Raw genomic sequence first — 18,954 nt, 5'->3', positions numbered from 1 at the left:
CGATTGTTCACGGTTGTCTAAAGTTTCACCAATTTATCTTTGGTCACAAAATTACGGTCCATACGGATCATAAACCATTAGTGCATTTATTCATAAAAGCATTACACAAAGTGCCACAAAGACTCCAAAGGTTTATGTTCAAAATTCAGTGCTATGATCTCAATGTCATGTACAAACCTGGTAAAGAAATGTATATTTCGGACACATTATCCAGATCGCCTTTGTCAGACTCCATTGTAGATTTACAAGAAGATATCACGTTACACATAAATATGCTCAAGTCATGTTTAGAACATCACCTAAAACATTAGAGTCCTTTCGAAAGGAAACTGAAAATGACGAGGAATTGCAAACCATCGTAAAACTTTGTCAAACAGGTTGGCCGCCCCTAGCCAAGAGTAATCGTCCCCCAGACTAAACCATATTACAACTTTCAAGAGGAAATTAATGTACTTGATGGGCTAGTGTTCAAAGGAAATAACTTAGTGGTTCCGAAAGCTCTTAGGTCAAAAATGCTAACTAAAATTCATACGGGTCATTTTGGTCTACGTAAATGCCTTGATTATGCTAAGAATGCATTATTCTGGCCTAATATGTCAAATGACGTGCGAAATATTGTAACGACATGTGTAGCATGTCTGGAATATAGTAATAACAACTCAAAGGAACCTTTATTGCCACACGAAATTAAAGCAATACCATGGAACAAAGTAGGTGTTGACTTCATGGAATTAAAGGGAAATAAATATCTTATTTGTAGGGGAGACCGGGGCAGGTTGTAACACGGGGCACGTTGTAACACTGCAAATTCTGTTAAACTGAAAAAATCTGGCAACATCGCAATATACATTTATTGAAAGAGCCTTCAAAACGGTTAGTCTGATGTAAGTTGTGGAAGTGTGCGTACTGCCGTGTTCCAGAAATAAGACGGAATAACCTTTTTTGGCGCGTAAGTAAATGTTGCATGTTTTTGGTTTTTTTTTGATTTCCTGGTAGATGCATTTGTACATGTTATGTTGACGCATCCGGTATAAAAGAACGATAACATGTACGGACCGTTGACAAGCAAAATCGCTCTCTCCCAACCCGACTTTCGACGAGTACGTAACAAGGCGTGTGAATAATATACGAAACATTGATTTATGCCTTTTATTTACACCCTGCCATTTCGGCATACATAACACTGGCGACGAGGTAAATATAGCAATTCATTTAAAGGGTTTGGGTAGAGCAAAATTTTTCAAGTAAAGTAACAGTAGTTGAGGTTAAAAAGGCAGTGGCAATGGCGGTTGTCGGAACCATGCCAGTTTTTGACTGTAACGAAGATTTCGTTATTTTTAAAGAACGGATCGTTCAATTTTTTAAGGCAAATTCTATTGCGGAAGCGAAGCAAGTTCCGGTGTTAATTACAGCGTTGAGTAGTTCGGTGTATACGACCTTGCGCGATTTATGTTATCCAGATAAACCCGATACAAAAACTTTTGCCGAAATTTGTAAATTGTTGGCACAACAGTATTCAAAAGCGATATCAATTTTCAACGAACGAAGAATTTTCTACAAGATGCAGCAAAGTGAAGGAGAGCAGATTAACGATTGGTTCGCGCGGGTAAAGAAGCTGGCAGTAAACTGCAAATTTGGAGCCGACTTAACCATGGTTTTAAAAGATAAGTTTGTGACAGGGATGGTGGATGGCAAGGTGCTAGACAGACTGGTAGAGGAGGATCCATCGCAGAAGACCTTAGACGAACTATTTCAAATGGCGGTAAAAAAGGAGGCATCCTTGCGGATAAGCGGTGGTAGCAGTCGACAGCAGCTGTTTGCAATAGACAAGAAGAGGGTTACTGAAAGGCGAGCTGAAAGGGGTCCGCAGCACAAGGTACATTCAGCGAAAGCGTCGGGCTCACAGTCACAGGTGAAGTGCTACGCGTGTGGTAAGAAGAATCACAATTTCAGTAAGTGCACGTACAAAAATTTTAAGTGTAGGTTATGTTTTAAAGTGGGACACATTACATCTATCTGTAATATGAAAAGACAAAATTACCTGCAAAGTAGAGACGAAGCACAATCACATGTTGAAATTCAAAATGAGGATTCTGTTTTAGAGCGTACTTTGTATCACTTAGATAATGAGGTTACACATAATTTTAAAGTAGATGTTTTCATTAATCGTGTTAGGTTGCGAATGGAAATCGATACAGGTTCTGCCATTTCGGCAATATCTTTTAAATTGTACAATGAACTGTTTAATAACTTACCGTTACAGGTTTCAAGGACAGTCTTGAAATCGTATGATGGTACAAATATTTATCCAAAAGGAAAAATTAACGTAAGCTTGCAGATTGGAGGTGATTGTAAGATGGTCGAATTATTAGTCATCGATAATGGTGGAAACCCATTGTTGGGTAGAGATTTATTAGCAAGGTTTAATCACAGATTTAAATATACTACAGATGGATCATGAGATAGGCGATTGTGGAAACGCAACAAACGTTCCAGTTGCTAGCGCACCTATATGAATTTTATTAAATCGAAAGTTTTAGTTTGGGTCTCAGCTTAAAATAATCAGCAGGAGTCTGTATAACGATGGCATAGAAGGTTTTTACTATTGATGGTGCTGAAAAGCAATATGATATGAATTTTTTCTTCGTAATTAAAACAATGGGTCTTTGTATTGTGTGTTTGTGTTCAATTACGACCTTGTGTGGGCGTATCTGTGGCTGTTCTCTCTCCTTTAATTTAAATTAATAAAATCCAAGAACAATTTTTTTCTATAGAATGGTAGTTTCAGTTTCAGTCTGAAAATTAAAATTCTGTAATCAACTACTATCAATCGAGAGTTTTGATATGTCTATACGTTCATTCAAGGCATCGCCAAATGAAATTGAAACCAGGTGTAAAATTCTTGCAGAACAGCTTTTTATAACTACTCGAAAACTTCACTCGTTATCTGTTTGTTTATTTTAACTTAATTTTACTACCCGCATGTCAGTAAGCGAGGTATTGCAGTGGGGTAAAAAATGACCCCTCCCTTTTTTTACGGGAATACATCAAATACATGGTTTGAGGCACCAGGAATCCGGATCAAACAAAATCTCGATGATGTATACAGGGTGATTTATATCAAAGTTCTATTTTTTTAAATAAAACTCACCTATATATTACATATTTCGATTACTTGGTCAATTTTAGTGTGACTTTATTTACACATGATATCTAAAATGAGTGGCTGAGCGTCATTTTTTCAAAAAATAGATGTCCAGTAAAAATTGAAAACGAAGTTTCCATAAAACTTAGAAGACCATGACGCTGCAGTATTACTAATCATCACGTCTGCTTACCTACATACGCCGAACGGTCAAAGTTAAACTTTTTTTGTGCTAAACGAAATCGTCAATTTTCAAAATTTCAATCAAAGATAACTTGATTTTTTTAATTGAAACTACCCAGTTTTTTATTGCATCAAATGTAGGATTTGATTACCTTTTTAACGATATAAGCACGCCGTATTTACCTTTTATACATATTTTTGTAATTCAACCATTTCTAATAATACACAAGGTTTTTCGATTTTCAAAGCCTCTCAGTAATTAATAGGCCGTTAAAAGTTATAAACACCTATTCTAATTATAAAACAGGGAGTTATATTTAAAAAAAGTGCAACTTTGATATAAATCGCCCTATATAACAATTGCAATTTCGTTGAAAATATTTTTAGGTTGTAGCCTGAAGAGTCCTTCAATATGCCCCGACAATGAATTTTAAATATTCTTTTCAAATCCTAAAGTATTTAGTAACCGCGCACTAAGCTGCTGTATTTCGGAGAATTTAATATATATATTTTTTGTAATAAAACCAAATTTGTGTAGGTTAAACCAAGAAAAATAATCTCTTTCAAATAACTAAATAAAAAATTTAGTGCTACTATGTATTTGAAAAAAAAGTTTATTTGTAGTAAAACCTAGCATAATTTGTGTAGGTTGTACACAGAAAAAGAAAGTCTTCCGAATAATTTAATAAAAATTTTGCGTTATTGCTATTTAAAAAAAATAGTACGACGTTTACATCCTTTATGCCTAATCTGCCAACGTATGTACGTACATATATACATACGAGTTAAAACAGACAGTAAAATTTTTTATTCTTTAAAAGTTGCTTAATGATCTAAAACGTAGACGTTTGATGAAATTTTGATACGTCCAAAAACGGTAATCGCAATATAGCCACCCCGCGCTTTTTGACGACCCGTACGGATTTACTACTATCTCAAAATATATCGAAGTACTTTCTTCACTATTTTGTTCCGCATTATCATGTAGCCTTAGAAATTCATGACTATACCAAGAACAGAATGGTTCCACGTACATATCGTGGAAATTGTAACGTCTACTGCGGTACTTTCCCAATATAGGGTCTCAACTGGGATGCGACATTTTCGATCTCACAGAAATTTGGTATCTGCGTCTCTTTAAGAGAAATATAACGAAACCAAAATTGTTTTTGAAAATTCGAATTTTAACTGCAATTCGGGACCAGACATAGGCCTACGGTAGTTTTTAGCTCATTTTTGCAAAGTAGGATCGATGTCAAAACTCTAATTGCATCTTCATTTGTTCTTAATAGAAGCATTTCATACCACTTTGGTCGGCTGACTGGCTGATTGGATGGCTGCAAATGAGGGCCTGTAGACAATCGCATGTAGGAAGACGAGGAGTGTACGTGCCCATACGGGGTCGTGTAATTAACAACTTTAGGGACGGGGCTACATGATGTTGGGACGGCGACATCTGGGCGCCATCCCCACGCGTGGTTTACTAACGTGGTAATTTTTAGTTTTTCCTATCTTCTTCTACAGTTTTGGTCGACGTAGAACCCATAATCACACGTCAAGATACAATTTTACAAGTCGTACGACAAAATCGTATAATGTGAATCTTGAAATATTTGGTTATGGCAACTCGCAAGTCGCAAGAGAAATCGTAATCAAAATCACATAACGTAAATTGCACTTATAAGAATCCCCCATTTACACGCTTCTAACTTGTATTTGAACTGACCACAAATTTTTTTAAAGTTTCGTCAATAAATTACCAGTGGAACGGAGAAGAAAAAATAACTTTTTGTCTCATAGGCACAGCCAAATTATCCCTTAGAGCCTTGGGCGATTAATTTAACAGCCTCAATTGCAGATATGCTTTGTGCCTCGATCTTTAACAGGGCTGCGCGTGTAGAAAAAGCAACCAAATTTCGGAGCTTAAATTTTCAAACAATTACTTCAAAATAATCAGACATTGAGATACTCAAAAAGTACCTAGTGTTTTCACATAACAATATTTTGAAAACTCTTTCGAATGCAGACATCAATGCGAGGCACCTTGTTAAAAGTTTTTGATATTTTCTATCAGCTAAGTCGTAGAACTCTTTGAGTATTTTTCAATGCGAACACTATAAATGTTAAAAAAATAAGTCAATTTTAACAATGGTGAACTCAAATCAACAATCCCTATAAGTTTTGTTTTTATTTCAGGGACGACCTCCATTGCAAAGGCTTTGTTGACACCTTTTACTATTTTTGCCACCAAAATTACCTACAGTTACCGTTGTCTCCACAAAAACCCCACAACTTTTGATTTTAAATCATTTAATGTTAATATACTTCCTTACAATATTCAACGATTATATCCGATTGGGATCCAAACTCCAAGATTTGAATTTGCGCGTCCTTCTGTGGTCAAAAATAATGGACGAGAAACAATTTTGTAGAGCCATGGTTTGAGGCATCTCACTCAGTCCATAATGTTGCAATATTTTTGAAATCCACCATCCATCAATATACCGCATTTTTTTTACAGAAAACCATGTTTTTTAGAAATAAAACCCTGTTGTGATTGTCGTGGACAACCAGGATATATAAGGAAAAAAATCATTAATCCGCATGTGAGCAAAGGCGAAGAGTGCATTTTCAAAGTTGTTTTTTCGATTTTAACAGCCCTTATGGACATTTCATGCCTTAATGAGAATACAAAAATGAAATAATTTTTAATTTCTGATCGAATGACACCAATACCAAGTCTGTAAGTGGTGTAGTTCTGGAGCCTTTGTGACTCAGACAGACAGACAGGTAGACATATCAAGAGCGCCAAAGTGTGCACATTTTATTTTTTGAAAGTGTACTCAAAACGGAACTGTCACGTTCAAAACGGGAAGTTTGGTCACATCTCACATTCGAGTCATATTCGCTACCTTGACTTAAATTCTCAGAGACGCCTATTGTTAGGTACCTATGTTGTTTCTCACAAATACAGGCCTAACACCTTCTCTGATTAATTAATAAAAACTTCGTCTACGTCATAATTGTGCTTTTAGACCGTCTTATCATTAAAAATACTATAAAAATCCAAATACCAGCCCGGAACACGCCAAGCTATCAGAGATGTAGGCATTAGAACCTAAATCGCACAAAATACCGTACCTACTTATAATCAAAAATAAATCAATTATACGGTAAACATCCTGCATAATTACAAATCTTGTTGGTTTGACAGAATAAGGTATAATCAGTCGTCGGTTCGCCCTTCCGAGTTCCGATATAAAGGAATGTGTATGTGTAACTAACATAAACGCATGCTAGCAGAAAAATTGCGAGTGTAAATGGGGAAGGTCAGTTACATACAATACAACATTTGTTGGGCTCTGTGTAATCGGATACCCCTGTTTATCGCAACAGTTCTTGTCTTTCTTATTGCAGTTGTAAACCACGCGCAAGTTATTCATTCTACAGCGCTTCCTTGTGGACGCGGAATAACACTAATTTAGTTTGGATTTAACGCACCAGAGGCTTAAATCCAAATCACCGTTGCCAGAATTTAACATGGCATGATCCATCTGTAGTATATTTAAATCTGTGGTTTAATGTAAGTATGTGTAGCAAAAATGTGTTCGTGTTAAATGATTGTAAAGATAGTTTAGACGTTTTAGTAAATAATTATGCAGAGCTATTTAAAGATGAGTTAGGTCATTTTAAATTTGAAAAGGTGAAATTGGAAGTGGTAGAAGGAACGACACCTAAATTTCATAAACCAAGAAATTTGCCAATTGCTTATAAAGGATTAGTTGAAGTAGAGTTAGACAGGTTACAAAAAGAAGGTGTAATTACACCAGTTCCAGATTCAGTTTGGGGGACACCCTTGGTCCCTATATTAAAAAAAGATGGGACAATTCGGTTGTGTGCCGATTATAAGGTTACGGTAAATAATTATTTGAAAGATGTTAAATATCCCCTCCCATTAATTGAAAATTTATTTGCCGCTTTACAGGGTGGAGAGAAGTTTTCTAAATTAGATCTCAGTCACGCATATAATCAGTTAGAGCTAGAGGAATCCACCAAACTTTTACTAGCGTGGAGTACGCATAAAGGTATATTTAAAGTTGAAAGACTGCCTTTCGGTACAAAACCCGCTTGCTCGATTTTTCAACACATAATGGAGAAAGTATTGCAAGGAGTAACAGGAGTGACCGTTTTTCTGGACGACATTGTAGTGACAGGGAGAAATAACAAAGAACATTTGCAAAACTTAGAGGTAGTGTTTCAAAAATTAAAAGGTGCAGGATTCCGTTTGAATCGAGTGAAATGTAATTTCCTACAGGATAGAATCGAATATTTAGGGCACATAATTAGTAAGGAGGGGTTACAAAAAAATCCTTCTAAAATTAAAGCAATAGTGAATTGTCCAAGACCCGAGAATGTTTCGCAAGTAAAAGCTTTCATCGGTATGATTAATTACTATGCGAAATTCATTTCTAATGTTACAAAACTTTTAAATCCATTGTACAAATTGCTAAGTAAGGACAGTGTTTTTGCATGGAGTAGGGAATGTGAAAATTCATTTATCACAGTAAAAGAGGTAATGGCTTCGGATATAATTTTGGTACATTTTGATCCAAAATTACCTATCAAAGTAAGCTGTGACGCGAGCTCCTATGGAGTAGCAGGCATTTTAGCACATGTATTTCCGGATGGTAGTGAGCGACCTATTGAATACGCATCACGTAAATTAACAACTGCCGAGATGAATTATGCGGTCATTGATAAAGAGGCCTTGGCTATTTATTTTTCAATAAACAAGTTTTCTAATTATTTGTTTGGCCACAAATTTGTATTAGTGACCGATCATAAGCCATTAAAATATCTTTTTGGAGATACAAGAAGTATACCAGTAACGGCAGCAGGACGTTTACAGCGTTGGGCGGTGTATTTAAGTGGTTTTGATTATAGTATCGAATATGTTGAAGGGAAAAGAAATAGTAATGCAGATGGTTTATCTAGATTACCTATAAATTTGATTTTAAAGGAATCTACAGAGTACACGTATTTGAATTTTGTTTCACAAAATTCAGATATCGTGGTGGATGCAAAGGCAATAGAGGAAGAAACTAAAATTGACAAAATTTATTCTAAGATTTTTAAGTTTGTAAAAGATGGGTGGCCTACACAGAATACGGATAAAGATTTGCAACGTTTTTTCAATAGGAGATTCGAATTTAGTATAGAACAAGAGGTAATTATGTTAGGACACAGGGTGGTAGTACCTACAAAATTCCACGACAGTATTTTAAACGAGCTGCACATTACACATGCAGGAATAGTTAAAATGAAGTCGATCGCACGTTCTTACGTGTGGTGGCCGTTAATAGATGCAGATATAGAGAGAGTAGCTAAACAGTGTGTAATTTGCAACAAGTTTAAACCCAATCCTCCACTTGCAGAAGTTTTAGCATATAAACAAGCCAAGCAGGTGTTTGAGAGAATTCATGTAGATTTTTTTGGTCCTGTAAGGAATAAAATGTTTCTTGTAGTGCTAGATGCATGTAGTCGTTGGCCGGAAGTAATTGAAATGTGTTCAACTACTTCCTTAGCAACGATCGAGGCATTAAGATCGATTTTTGCGAGATATGGGCTACCAGATCAGCTGGTAAGCGACAATGGACCACAGTTCCGATCTTATGAATTTGAAAATTTTTGCAGAAATAACGGCATAAAACACACATTGACACCACCGTTCCATCCTGCTAGTAATGGGGCAGCGGAAAATGCCGTAAAGGCAGTCAAAACCGCGTTAATAAAAGCTTTCAGCGATGGTAGAAATTCAAATATTTCTACGAGCTGTTTATTGGCTAGGTATTTGCTCAATTATAGAGCTGCTGATCATGGCACGACAAATAAGTCTCCAGCTAGTATTATGTTTGGAAGGGAACTGAAATTAAGGCTCAGTAATGTCAGACCAAAATATAAGACAGATTCAGAAGAATTAACTATTTGTAAGCCCGGAAGAGCCATAAGTTTTGAACAGGGGGAGGATGTTTACATCCGCGACTATAGCAATATAAATAAAAAGAGCTGGATACCAGCAAAGATTCACAAAGTACTGGGACCTAGGGTTTACCTATGTAAAAATTCAAAGGGAATGTACAAGAGACATTTAGACCAGATTTTACGGAGCATTCCTACTACTACTACCGATAATAAACCTTTGATCTCTACAAATTGTTCAGATAATTTTAAGTACACGATTGTTCCATTACATGATAATACAGTATCAGGTTCAGAAGTGAATGTGGCTCAAACGAATATTCAAATAAATAATCCGGTGTTGACCCACGCTCACTCCCGACCAGTTAGAGTAAGGAAAAAGCCAGATCGGCTTGATTTGTAATTTTAGACTTATATGGGGAGGTGTGTTATGTTGACGCATCCGGTATAAAAGAACGATAACATGTACGGACCGTTGACAAGCAAAATCGCTCTCTCCCAACCCGACTTTCGACGAGTACGTAACAAGGCGTGTGAATAATATACGAAACATTGATTTATGCCTTTTATTTACACCCTGCCATTTCGGCATACATAACAGTACAGATCTGAGTTTTATGTCTTATATGAATCAGAATTCTCTAGACTACATGCTTGACTAGTTCTTTTTTTGAAATATCCATACACTTTTTTGTTGTGACTTGATAAAGAGAAAAATCAACATCGGGGTAAGTTGTAACAAACTCGCCGGGGCAAAATGTAACACGTTACAACTTACCCCGGGTTTAAGAATTAATAATTACCTACCTATATTTTGTTTTGTATAGGTAATTTTACAATGAGGACCTATAAGAAAAAAACGGAAAGAGGCAATACCTCGAAAGAGGACATGGAACAAGCCGTGAATCGTGTTTTAAATAACAATGAATCGCAAAGATCTGTAGCTAAAAGTTTAAACATATGTCATGTAACGCTTCACAGATATGTAAGAAAAGTTCAGAATTCTGGTCATAACGAAGGCCCCGTTAGTCTATCAAATGTTGGTTACTCTAGAAAACCTGTTTTTGATGAAAATCAAGCACAAAAACTTGTGGATTACATTAAACATGCATCGAAAATTTATTTTGGCCTTAGTCCAAAAGAAGTGCGAAAGTTTGCATATGAGTGCGCTCTTACATATAATGTCACAGTTCCTGATTCCTGGAATAAAAACAAATGCGCCGGAGAGGACTGGCTTACACAATTTTTAAAGAAGCACGAAGATCTCTCAATTCGGACACCCGAGGCGACTAGCTTACAAAGAGCCATAAGTTTTAATAAACAGAACGTGTCATCATTTTTTGACAAACTGGCAAGCGTAAGAGACAAATATAACTTTAATTCAGCAACTATCTGGAATTTGGACGAGACTGGAGTGACGACGGTCCAAAAAGTTAGCAAGGTTCTGGCGGAAAAGGGAACTAAGCAAGTTGGTGGTATCACATCAAGCGAGAGAGGTGTACTCGTCACTGTGTTGGTTGCTGTTAGTTCCTCAGGAAACTCTATTCCTCCGCAATTTATATTTCCCAGAAAAAAGTACCATGACTATTTTATACGAGATGGGCCTCCTGGAAGCATTGGTGCTGCAAATGGGTCAGGGTGGATGACATCTGACGAATTTTTTTAATTTATGGAACATTTTGTGTTTCACGTGCGTCCATCTCGAGAAAATCCGGTACTTCTGCTACTCGATAATCACGAGTCCCACTTAGCAATAAAAACTATTAATTTTGCTAAGGAAAATAACGTGATAATGCTGTCGTTCCCACCGCATTGCTCACACCGGCTTCAGCCATTAGATAGGAGTGTGTATGGTCCCTTTAAGAAATATTTGTCAAATTCTCAAGCTGCCTGGCTCAGGAATAACCCAGGTAAATCAATGACCATATACGACATACCATCTTTAGTTCGAGATGCTCTTCCACAAGCATTGACTCCTATAAACATAATGAAAGGGTTTAAAGTGTCAGGTATTGAACCGTACAACAGAGACATTTTTACTGATGACGAGTTTTTGCCTGCTGGCGTAACGGATCAACCATTGCCGAACGCTGAATCGTCAGCTACCTCGCCTGTGCTTCAATTATCTGGTTCCTCAAATGCTAATAGTCAAGACATGTCCCAGCCATCTACTTCTTCTGCTCATTGTGAACAAGTGATCCCAGAAAATGACTCGTTGAGCCCTAAAAATAAACAAGAACATACAATTCAAGAGCCAAAAGAATTTTCTCCAGAATTTGTGCGCCCGTTTCCGAAAGCTGAACAAAGGAAACCATCTACAAGGGGTCGGAAGAAAAGAAAGTCTGCTGTCTTAACCGATACTCCAGAGAAAGACGAATTGGAGGCAGAACAAAACAGCCGGAAGTCGAAGAAAACCAAAGAGATACAAAAGAAAAAGGTTGAAAAGGCAAAAAGAAAAGTTATGGTAGAATCTGATGATAGTTCTGATGAAGAATGCTTTTGCTTGGTTTGCACTGAGCCATTTAGCAGAAGTAAGCCTAAAGAAAAATGGATTAAGTGTTTCCATTGTGAATTTTGGTCATACGAAGCCTGCACTGATGGGGGATTTCCTTATATTTGTCATAACTGCGATTCCGATGAAGACTAATACATAAAATATATAAACAGTTATATCTCTAGTTTGTGATTTTCAATAATATAGTTACATGTGTTTAGTTTTTGCTAAGAAACCGAATGTTTAGTTAATTTTACTATATGTTACAACTTACCCTGAGTGTTGTTACAACTTGCCCCTGATACGGGGCAGGTTGTAACAAATACAACAAGCATTTCAAAAAAAATCCTAGCTTATACTTTTACGTTTTTTAGTATCGTTACTGTGTTATTTTGTAGGTTAGATGTAAGAAAAGATATAAAAAAATATATTATAATTTTCCAAGTAAAATTGTTTAGATTAGAGTAAAAAGTAAATTTTTTGTTACAACCTGCCCCGGTCTCCCCTATAGATTATTTCTCTAAATTTATTGAATTATCAGTAGGTACTTAGGAATGGCACAAACGCAAAAATAGTCATCAATGAGCTGAAATCCATATTTAGTCGACAAGGAATACCTGTCACACTAATTTCAGACAACGGACCTCCTTTTAACGCCGTAGAATTTGCCAATTTTATCAAAGAGTGGGACATTCAACACATCACGACAAGCCCGTATCACTCACAGTCCAACGGTCAAGTCGAACGAGCAATCGGAACTATCAAGAGAATGCTAATGAAAACTATCGAGTCGAATGGAGATCCCTATCTAACATTATTACAGTATAGGAATACACCAAACGATAGCAAGAACAGTCCTGCTCAACTCCTGATGTCTCGTCGTCTTAGATGTTCCCTGCCAGTTCATGCAGATTTGCTTCTACCGAAACCAATAGATGTAAATCGTTATGAAAATTGGGTCGAAGATAGAAACAAGAGGATGAAAGACATTTACAATAGAGGAGCAACCAAACTACCAGAATTAATGACTGAAGACGATGTATTGTTTAAGAAGATTCCATCAGATAAGAAATGGATACAAGGAAAAATAACGCAGGTTGGTCCTGAGCCAAAAAGCTACATCATTCAATCTAGGGATGGGATGCATTATAGACGAAATAGGGTTCACATAACGAAATTTTACAAATCCAATTGTAATCCAGAATATGGTAAATCGAATAATACACACCCCAGTCAACACGTAACTCTCAGTTACATAACTGAAAGAGCTCTACTAAGTAACATTGATATGTTACAGTTGTAACTGAAATGATATGTAACTGAAAGGGCTCTAAAAGGTAACAAAGCTATGTAACAATTGTAACTGAAATGATATGTAACATAGAGGTTGGAATGTTCTATACCAAACACGTAATAATCACTTACATAACTGAAAGGGCTCTAGAAGGTAACAAAGTTATGTTACAATTGTAATCGAAATGATATGTAACATAGAAGTTGGAATGTTCTATACCAAACACGTAATAATCACTTATATAACTGACAGGGTTCTAGAAGGTATCAAAGTTATGTTACAATTGTAACCGAAATGATATGTAACATAGTGGTTGAAATTGGCCCAAACCGCTTGAAGCACTGTTAGGGTCTTAGGGAAGTCAAAGTCTCAAAGTGGCCATTCTAATGATGAGCTATAATGGCATATGAAGGTACATCAAGGTTGTTAATACAAAATTTCTTTTCTTATCCATAAAATAGGTACACCATCTTTTGCGCAGTCTCGTACTGTCGTGAGACGCCATTTCTATCTCCTATGTGACACGCTGTTGATGAACGGAATTTTTGTGGTGTTTATCTACGGTTTTTTGTGAGAAGAGGTAAAAACTTGTTTCTTTTTGATATTAAACCGTTATTTTCTAATACAATTAATTCATATTACCATTTCGTTAGGTGAAGTATATCTGAAAAGAAGTACGCATATACCTCTAGTGAAAAGTAAAGGTTAACGGCTGCGGGACACATAACCTCAACAGTCAACCTCAAGCGAAAGATAAAGTTCTTTTTGACGCTATATTGAAATAAGTCGGTGTTGTTTTGGTTCAGTGTTTGTGTAAGTATAAATTTATATTCTACCTTTTTTATTTGGGGATTAGCTGTTCCCTTCTTGGGAAAAGGAATCATTTTCCGTTCAAGCATTTGGAATTGATGAATAATATTTTAAGTAAGCAACACTATTTTTACATAATGAAAGCTGTTTTGGTGGAAACGCAGTTTGTCTTATAGAACTTTCTTTTATCCAGATGCCGTTCGGCAAACTTTCCCCGACACTACCGAAAGTGCCATTGAATTGACGGTGGGTGAGTGGTTACACTTAAGCACGCTGAGACAGTCAAGAGAAAAACCTCTCCAAAATCAATAATTTTATTATATATTATTAATGAATATTTGAAATGTATCTATTGTGATAATATTCTACATTTTTAGGAATTGTTATTTTGTTTTATTTTATAAGAATATATCTTTATTTTTTCACTGCTGCATTTAGTTATTTTTACATTACTGTAGCCTTCGTTTGCGTTACATAAGGCTCTCATGTATACTAAGATATACATATTTGTTATGTAACTACCATATTTACTGTAACCTTCAGTTGCGTTACATACAACCCCCATGCAACGTAATGTTACATATATGTTACATATTTGCTTAAACCTTCAGTTGCATTACATATTACTCTAATGTAATGTATGTTTGTATATACGATACATAACTGGGTTATTTGTTGTAACATTCCGTTGTGTTACTTATTACGTTCATGTAACATATATATACATGTATGTTACATAGCGTGACGTATTCGTTACGTTACACCGTTACATAACAGTGCTAGGCGTTTTGTGTTACTTGCATGTAACATTTAAGTTACTAGATACATAACGAACCACCTAGTTAACTATTATATTTATGAATCGGTTACGTTACAATGTTGACTGGGACGTAGATCTTAATACCGATTATAATATAGATAATAATTGCAATGATTGTAATAATTACCGTATTTATAGTAATTTTGATAATGTTAATAATGAACCTGCTAATGACAATGGTTCGACTTCGAACCTTAATGTAACTACTCGCTCAGGCAGACAAATTAAGGTACCTAATAAATTAGACTTGTAACTTCCAAAGGGAGATGTTACGGAATTAGTATTAGACGTGGCTGTAGCCACAATTCACGATACATTAGTTAGCACTAGTTGACTAATGACCTTCACATACAAATGTCATGACATGTAAGCAAGCCGTCACTTACAATATACTTACTTAAGTAAATCCTGTGTCATCCTTATTTATAATTGTCGCCCTATAATTAACAATAATCCTCCAAGTGTCTTGGTGGCTGCCTGGCTCTAGTGCTCTTCCTAGTAGAATCGGTGTTGACAGTTGTTTCATCTTCCTTGACGTGAGTAGTACCTTGTTCCTTTTGCTCCTGCGGTTCAACATTTTCTTCCCGCAAATCCTTTTCTGGTACATCTAATATCACATCGCTATCTTTCTGCAATACATTTCTCGCATACAAATTATTTTCATCAAAGATGACATCTCTAGCTGTCACTATCTTCCGTCGTTCCGGATCCCATAAACGATATGCATTGTGCGAGTACCCAACCATTACATACGTAGTACTTTTTGGACTAAATTTACCATCAACTTTAGACTTGGGTATATGGCAATACGCTGTGCTTCCAAAAACACGCATATTCCTCACATCTGGTTTCAATCCATAAAAATATTCTGCTGGCGTCATCTCCAGACTGGCTGTGGGACTTCGATTTGTTACATACAGGGTGATTCCTATAGTACCTGCCACCGTTTGGGAGCGTATAGGGGGTGCCTAGGGGAGTATTTTGATATAGGACACTTGGGGTCGGAAATCTAAAAAAGGGCGCCAGAACCAAATTTATCTTCTGGAATTTCACGCCTGTATGTAGGCAACCCCAACCGACCGACGTTTCGCGCGGAGCGATGCAGAGCGAGTTAGCGCGAGAAGCGACATGGGAGGGAAGGAGGGAAAACGACAGTCAAAAGCAATAACGTTACAAGTGTTCAACGTGGCCACCGTTGTTCTCAATGCACTTCCTACATCTAGCCAACCACTCCCCTCGAACTCGCGTGAAGACTCCTATGTCCTGGCGAACAGCCTCTCCGGCCATGACGACGCGCGCAATTAAGTCCTCTTCGGATTCGACGGGAGTCTCGTAGACGTGCGCTTCATCACACCCCACAAGTAAAAATCTAATGGGGTGATGTCGGGCGAGCGGGCAGGCCACTCCACCGCACCCTCCACGGCCGATCCATCTGTCCGGATAGGTTTGGTCCAAGTGTTCCCTCACCTGCCGCCCGTAGTGAGCAGGGCACCCATCGTGCTGGAACCAGTGGTCCCAGTACAAGTTCACTGGGTTGCCTACCTACAGGCGCGAAATTCCAGAAGGTAAATTTGGCTCTGGCACCCTTATTTTAGATTTCCGACCCCAAGTGTCCTATATCAAAATACTCCCCTACGCACCACCTACACGCTCCCAAACGGTGGCAGGTACTATAGGAATCACCCTGTATGCTGCACACAAGATTGATTCTCCCCACATCTCCTTTTTTAAGTTGGATTCGAGGATCATGGCTCTCGCTTTTTCCAGCAGTGTTCTGTTCAACCTTTCCGCCTTACCATTTTGTTCAGGTGTGTACGTAACGGTGGTTCGAAGTTGAATACCCTTCTTCCTACAAAAACTCTTGAATTCGTTTGACGTGTATTATGTGGGGTTTGTCCTACAAGCAGACTGAGTAATCTCCTAAATATATATTTGATTTTATTTCTCTTCTACTACTTAACAGTTCTATATAGGCGCTTTCCAATGACCTGCATAGCGCGCTTCCGGAGTGCTCCGTAACTGCTCGATTAACTTTTTGTGTGTTCCTTTGCACAGAAGCGCCACACTCTTGAACCGCACATTTTGCATTCCCCTGCCCCCTCAAACACATGCAAATTTTTAGAACAGTTCAAAAGTTTTACGCACTTTTAGGTTAGGATTTTAATAACATTTGTTGCAATGGATATGTTGGTGATGGTAAGTACCGAAAAATATACTTCCTACTTGTATGAACAATGATGTATTTCAGGATCTGTTGACGGGTACCTTATCTGAAACTGATGCATCAGATTCCTCAGATGAAGATGACCAATTTATAAAGGAACCCCCAACCAAGATTACTCGCATTGAAAATTTTGTTGAAGAAACAGTACCACAATACAGTGATTAGGGTTGCCAGATATAAATTTCCAAAAAGGGGTACGTTAGGAGTGAGCATAGATGGGACGTTGTCGCAACCGGGGGGTATTCCATACCCCCCAGTAGGCGGGGGGTCCGGGGGTTCTCCCCCGGAAAATTTTTGAAATTTTGGTAGCATTAAACATGTTTTTAGACTAATTTACGTCTTTCTCAGACCACAAAAATGCGTAGAATATAGGCCATTAAATGCGGCATTTCAAGATTTTAAACACACTGGTCAATTATTTACTCAAATGTTTGAGCATTGAAAGAAATACATTTTTCTACTACTACCTTAGAATCACGTCATACTTGCTTCTTTTTTAACAACAGAATCTCGCCTATTCTCTGCTAGTGAAGTGGAATAATTTCATTCTAGCTCTTGTGATGGAATGACTTAGACCATATAGTACATGGACTGCTATTAGCCCTATGCTTTCAATACAAAATGGATGGTCACGGATAGAGGGCACTGTAGTCGTGGGTATGTGAATCTCAGGGTAAACTAAAGTCGTATAAACACCACTCGGATCGCGTAAAGAGTAGCTTTTATAGTAACCGCGTAGTACGGGAAGCTTTCAATCCTCCTGATTATCTTCTATACGTCCACAAATCGCAATAAGTTTGCTTTTTTTGGCATATCTAGGCGATTAATTAATTGACGTTTGTTAATTTATAGGTTGACAGTCTCAAATCGTGTCTAATCGGACAACTTCGGATAGACTCGTTTACCCTGAAACTCGCATACCCAGGCGATGTCCTTGACTATATTTTCGTTACAATTAGCAGTCCATGTACTATATGGTCTAAGTGGAATGAGCACATGTGGCGACATCTAAAACAGGACATCCTAAACCACAATTCTTAAACTGTCAAAATTTTAATTACGCTTGCGCCAGATATTAAATTTTAAGGACCGGTAGCGCGAAAATGAATAGCAGTGGCCAGTGAGGATTTAATGGAACTTTCAAATTCTCCCCCGGAAATCACCGTGGAAGCAGAACACGCAAAAAAATTTACTTCCCGACAAACTAAAAGTGTACGAACATACATACAGCAAATTTTTGGAGTGGAGGACAAGAAAAAAACCAACTCATTTTCAGAGAACGTAGTGCTTACTTTAGCAAACTATCACAGTAAATTAAAGCATCCACATTGTGGAAAACGTATTCCATGCTGTGCTCTACGATACTTTTGAACAATAATGTAGATATAAGCAGCTATGCTAAGTTGCAGGCCTTGTTAAAAATGCAATCCAGCGGCTATTTCCCTAAAAAGTCAAAAATTCTATCAACGAGCAAAGTAAAAATGTTTATTCAAAAAGCACCCCCGACAGTTCATATCTACTATAACATTACACGTTCAAATCGTTACTCGTTACATCATATTTATTTTACATTTGCAGGTTGCTCTTATAGTTGGCATTAGTGGTGCTTGTCGTAAGCACGAATTGTGGAACATAAAAATCGGTGGACTTAGGTGGAACTGTAATTAGAATACCCAATACGAAAACTAATGTACAACGAAAGTTTACAATTACGAGGAACCCGTACGTTGGTATACCTACAACCAAACATCAAGTTGCATATTCTACAATGAATTAATGTACCTCACTGCACTATACAAAAAGAACATCCATATCAAAACAGTTAACGTTGTTGGTCATCCAGAACACATTTCCTCCAGGAAGTTTTAAAACTAACCTAAAATATAATGCTCACTAAAATGTTACCTACACTCGTAGATACCTACTTACATACAAATTTTTCGAGTAGTGCTATGATGTTTATTTCTAATTTGCATCCATAACGTCCTCTTTGTAGCATTTTGTA

General features: G+C 37.2%; 3 protein-coding genes and 1 long non-coding RNA gene across 9 annotated transcripts; all 4 read left to right on the top strand.

The window, feature by feature from the left end:
• The first annotated feature begins 1,010 nt into the window (after positions 1-1,010).
• LOC116182505 (uncharacterized protein K02A2.6-like) lies at positions 1,011-9,863 on the top strand. Of its 5 annotated transcripts, none has more exons than XM_031503036.1 (3): positions 1,011-1,194; positions 1,680-2,421; positions 6,905-9,863. In XM_031503036.1, exons 2-3 carry the CDS (start codon positions 1,682-1,684, stop codon positions 9,708-9,710), a joined length of 3,546 nt encoding a protein of 1,181 aa, XP_031358896.1. In that variant the 5' UTR covers positions 1,011-1,194; positions 1,680-1,681; the 3' UTR covers positions 9,711-9,863. The 5 variants fall into 5 exon arrangements, with proteins under 5 accessions (XP_031358896.1, XP_031358895.1, XP_031358894.1 ...); XM_031503035.1 differs by lacking the exon at positions 1,011-1,194 and having other exon boundaries at positions 1,265-2,212; positions 2,264-2,421; XM_031503038.1 differs by lacking the exon at positions 1,011-1,194 and having other exon boundaries at positions 1,812-1,952; positions 2,264-2,421.
• A 282-nt stretch (positions 9,864-10,145) lies between these two features.
• On the top strand, positions 10,146-10,973 carry LOC116182515. The gene has a single exon (XM_031503049.1). The coding sequence runs from the start codon at positions 10,146-10,148 to the stop codon at positions 10,971-10,973; it is 828 nt and encodes a 275-aa protein (XP_031358909.1).
• A 126-nt stretch (positions 10,974-11,099) lies between these two features.
• On the top strand, positions 11,100-11,954 carry LOC116182514. The gene has a single exon (XM_031503047.1). It carries the CDS (start codon positions 11,100-11,102, stop codon positions 11,952-11,954), a length of 855 nt encoding a protein of 284 aa, XP_031358907.1.
• A 453-nt stretch (positions 11,955-12,407) lies between these two features.
• LOC116182506 lies at positions 12,408-14,330 on the top strand. Of its 2 annotated transcripts, XR_004147542.1 has the most exons (3): positions 12,408-13,675; positions 13,749-13,908; positions 14,099-14,330. It is a non-coding gene; the product is annotated as an uncharacterized LOC116182506 (long non-coding RNA). The 2 variants fall into 2 exon arrangements; XR_004147541.1 differs by having other exon boundaries at positions 12,410-13,675; positions 13,749-14,330.
• The last annotated feature ends 4,624 nt before the right edge of the window (positions 14,331-18,954 follow it).

This window comes from Photinus pyralis, unplaced genomic scaffold, assembly GCF_008802855.1.
Source record: "Photinus pyralis isolate 1611_PpyrPB1 unplaced genomic scaffold, Ppyr1.3 Ppyr1.4_unclustered_Scaffold5730, whole genome shotgun sequence".
NCBI lineage: Eukaryota > Metazoa > Arthropoda > Insecta > Coleoptera > Lampyridae > Photinus > Photinus pyralis.
The sequence above is the reverse complement of the archived record's forward strand: the minus strand, read 5'-3'. Positions and strand labels throughout refer to the sequence as shown.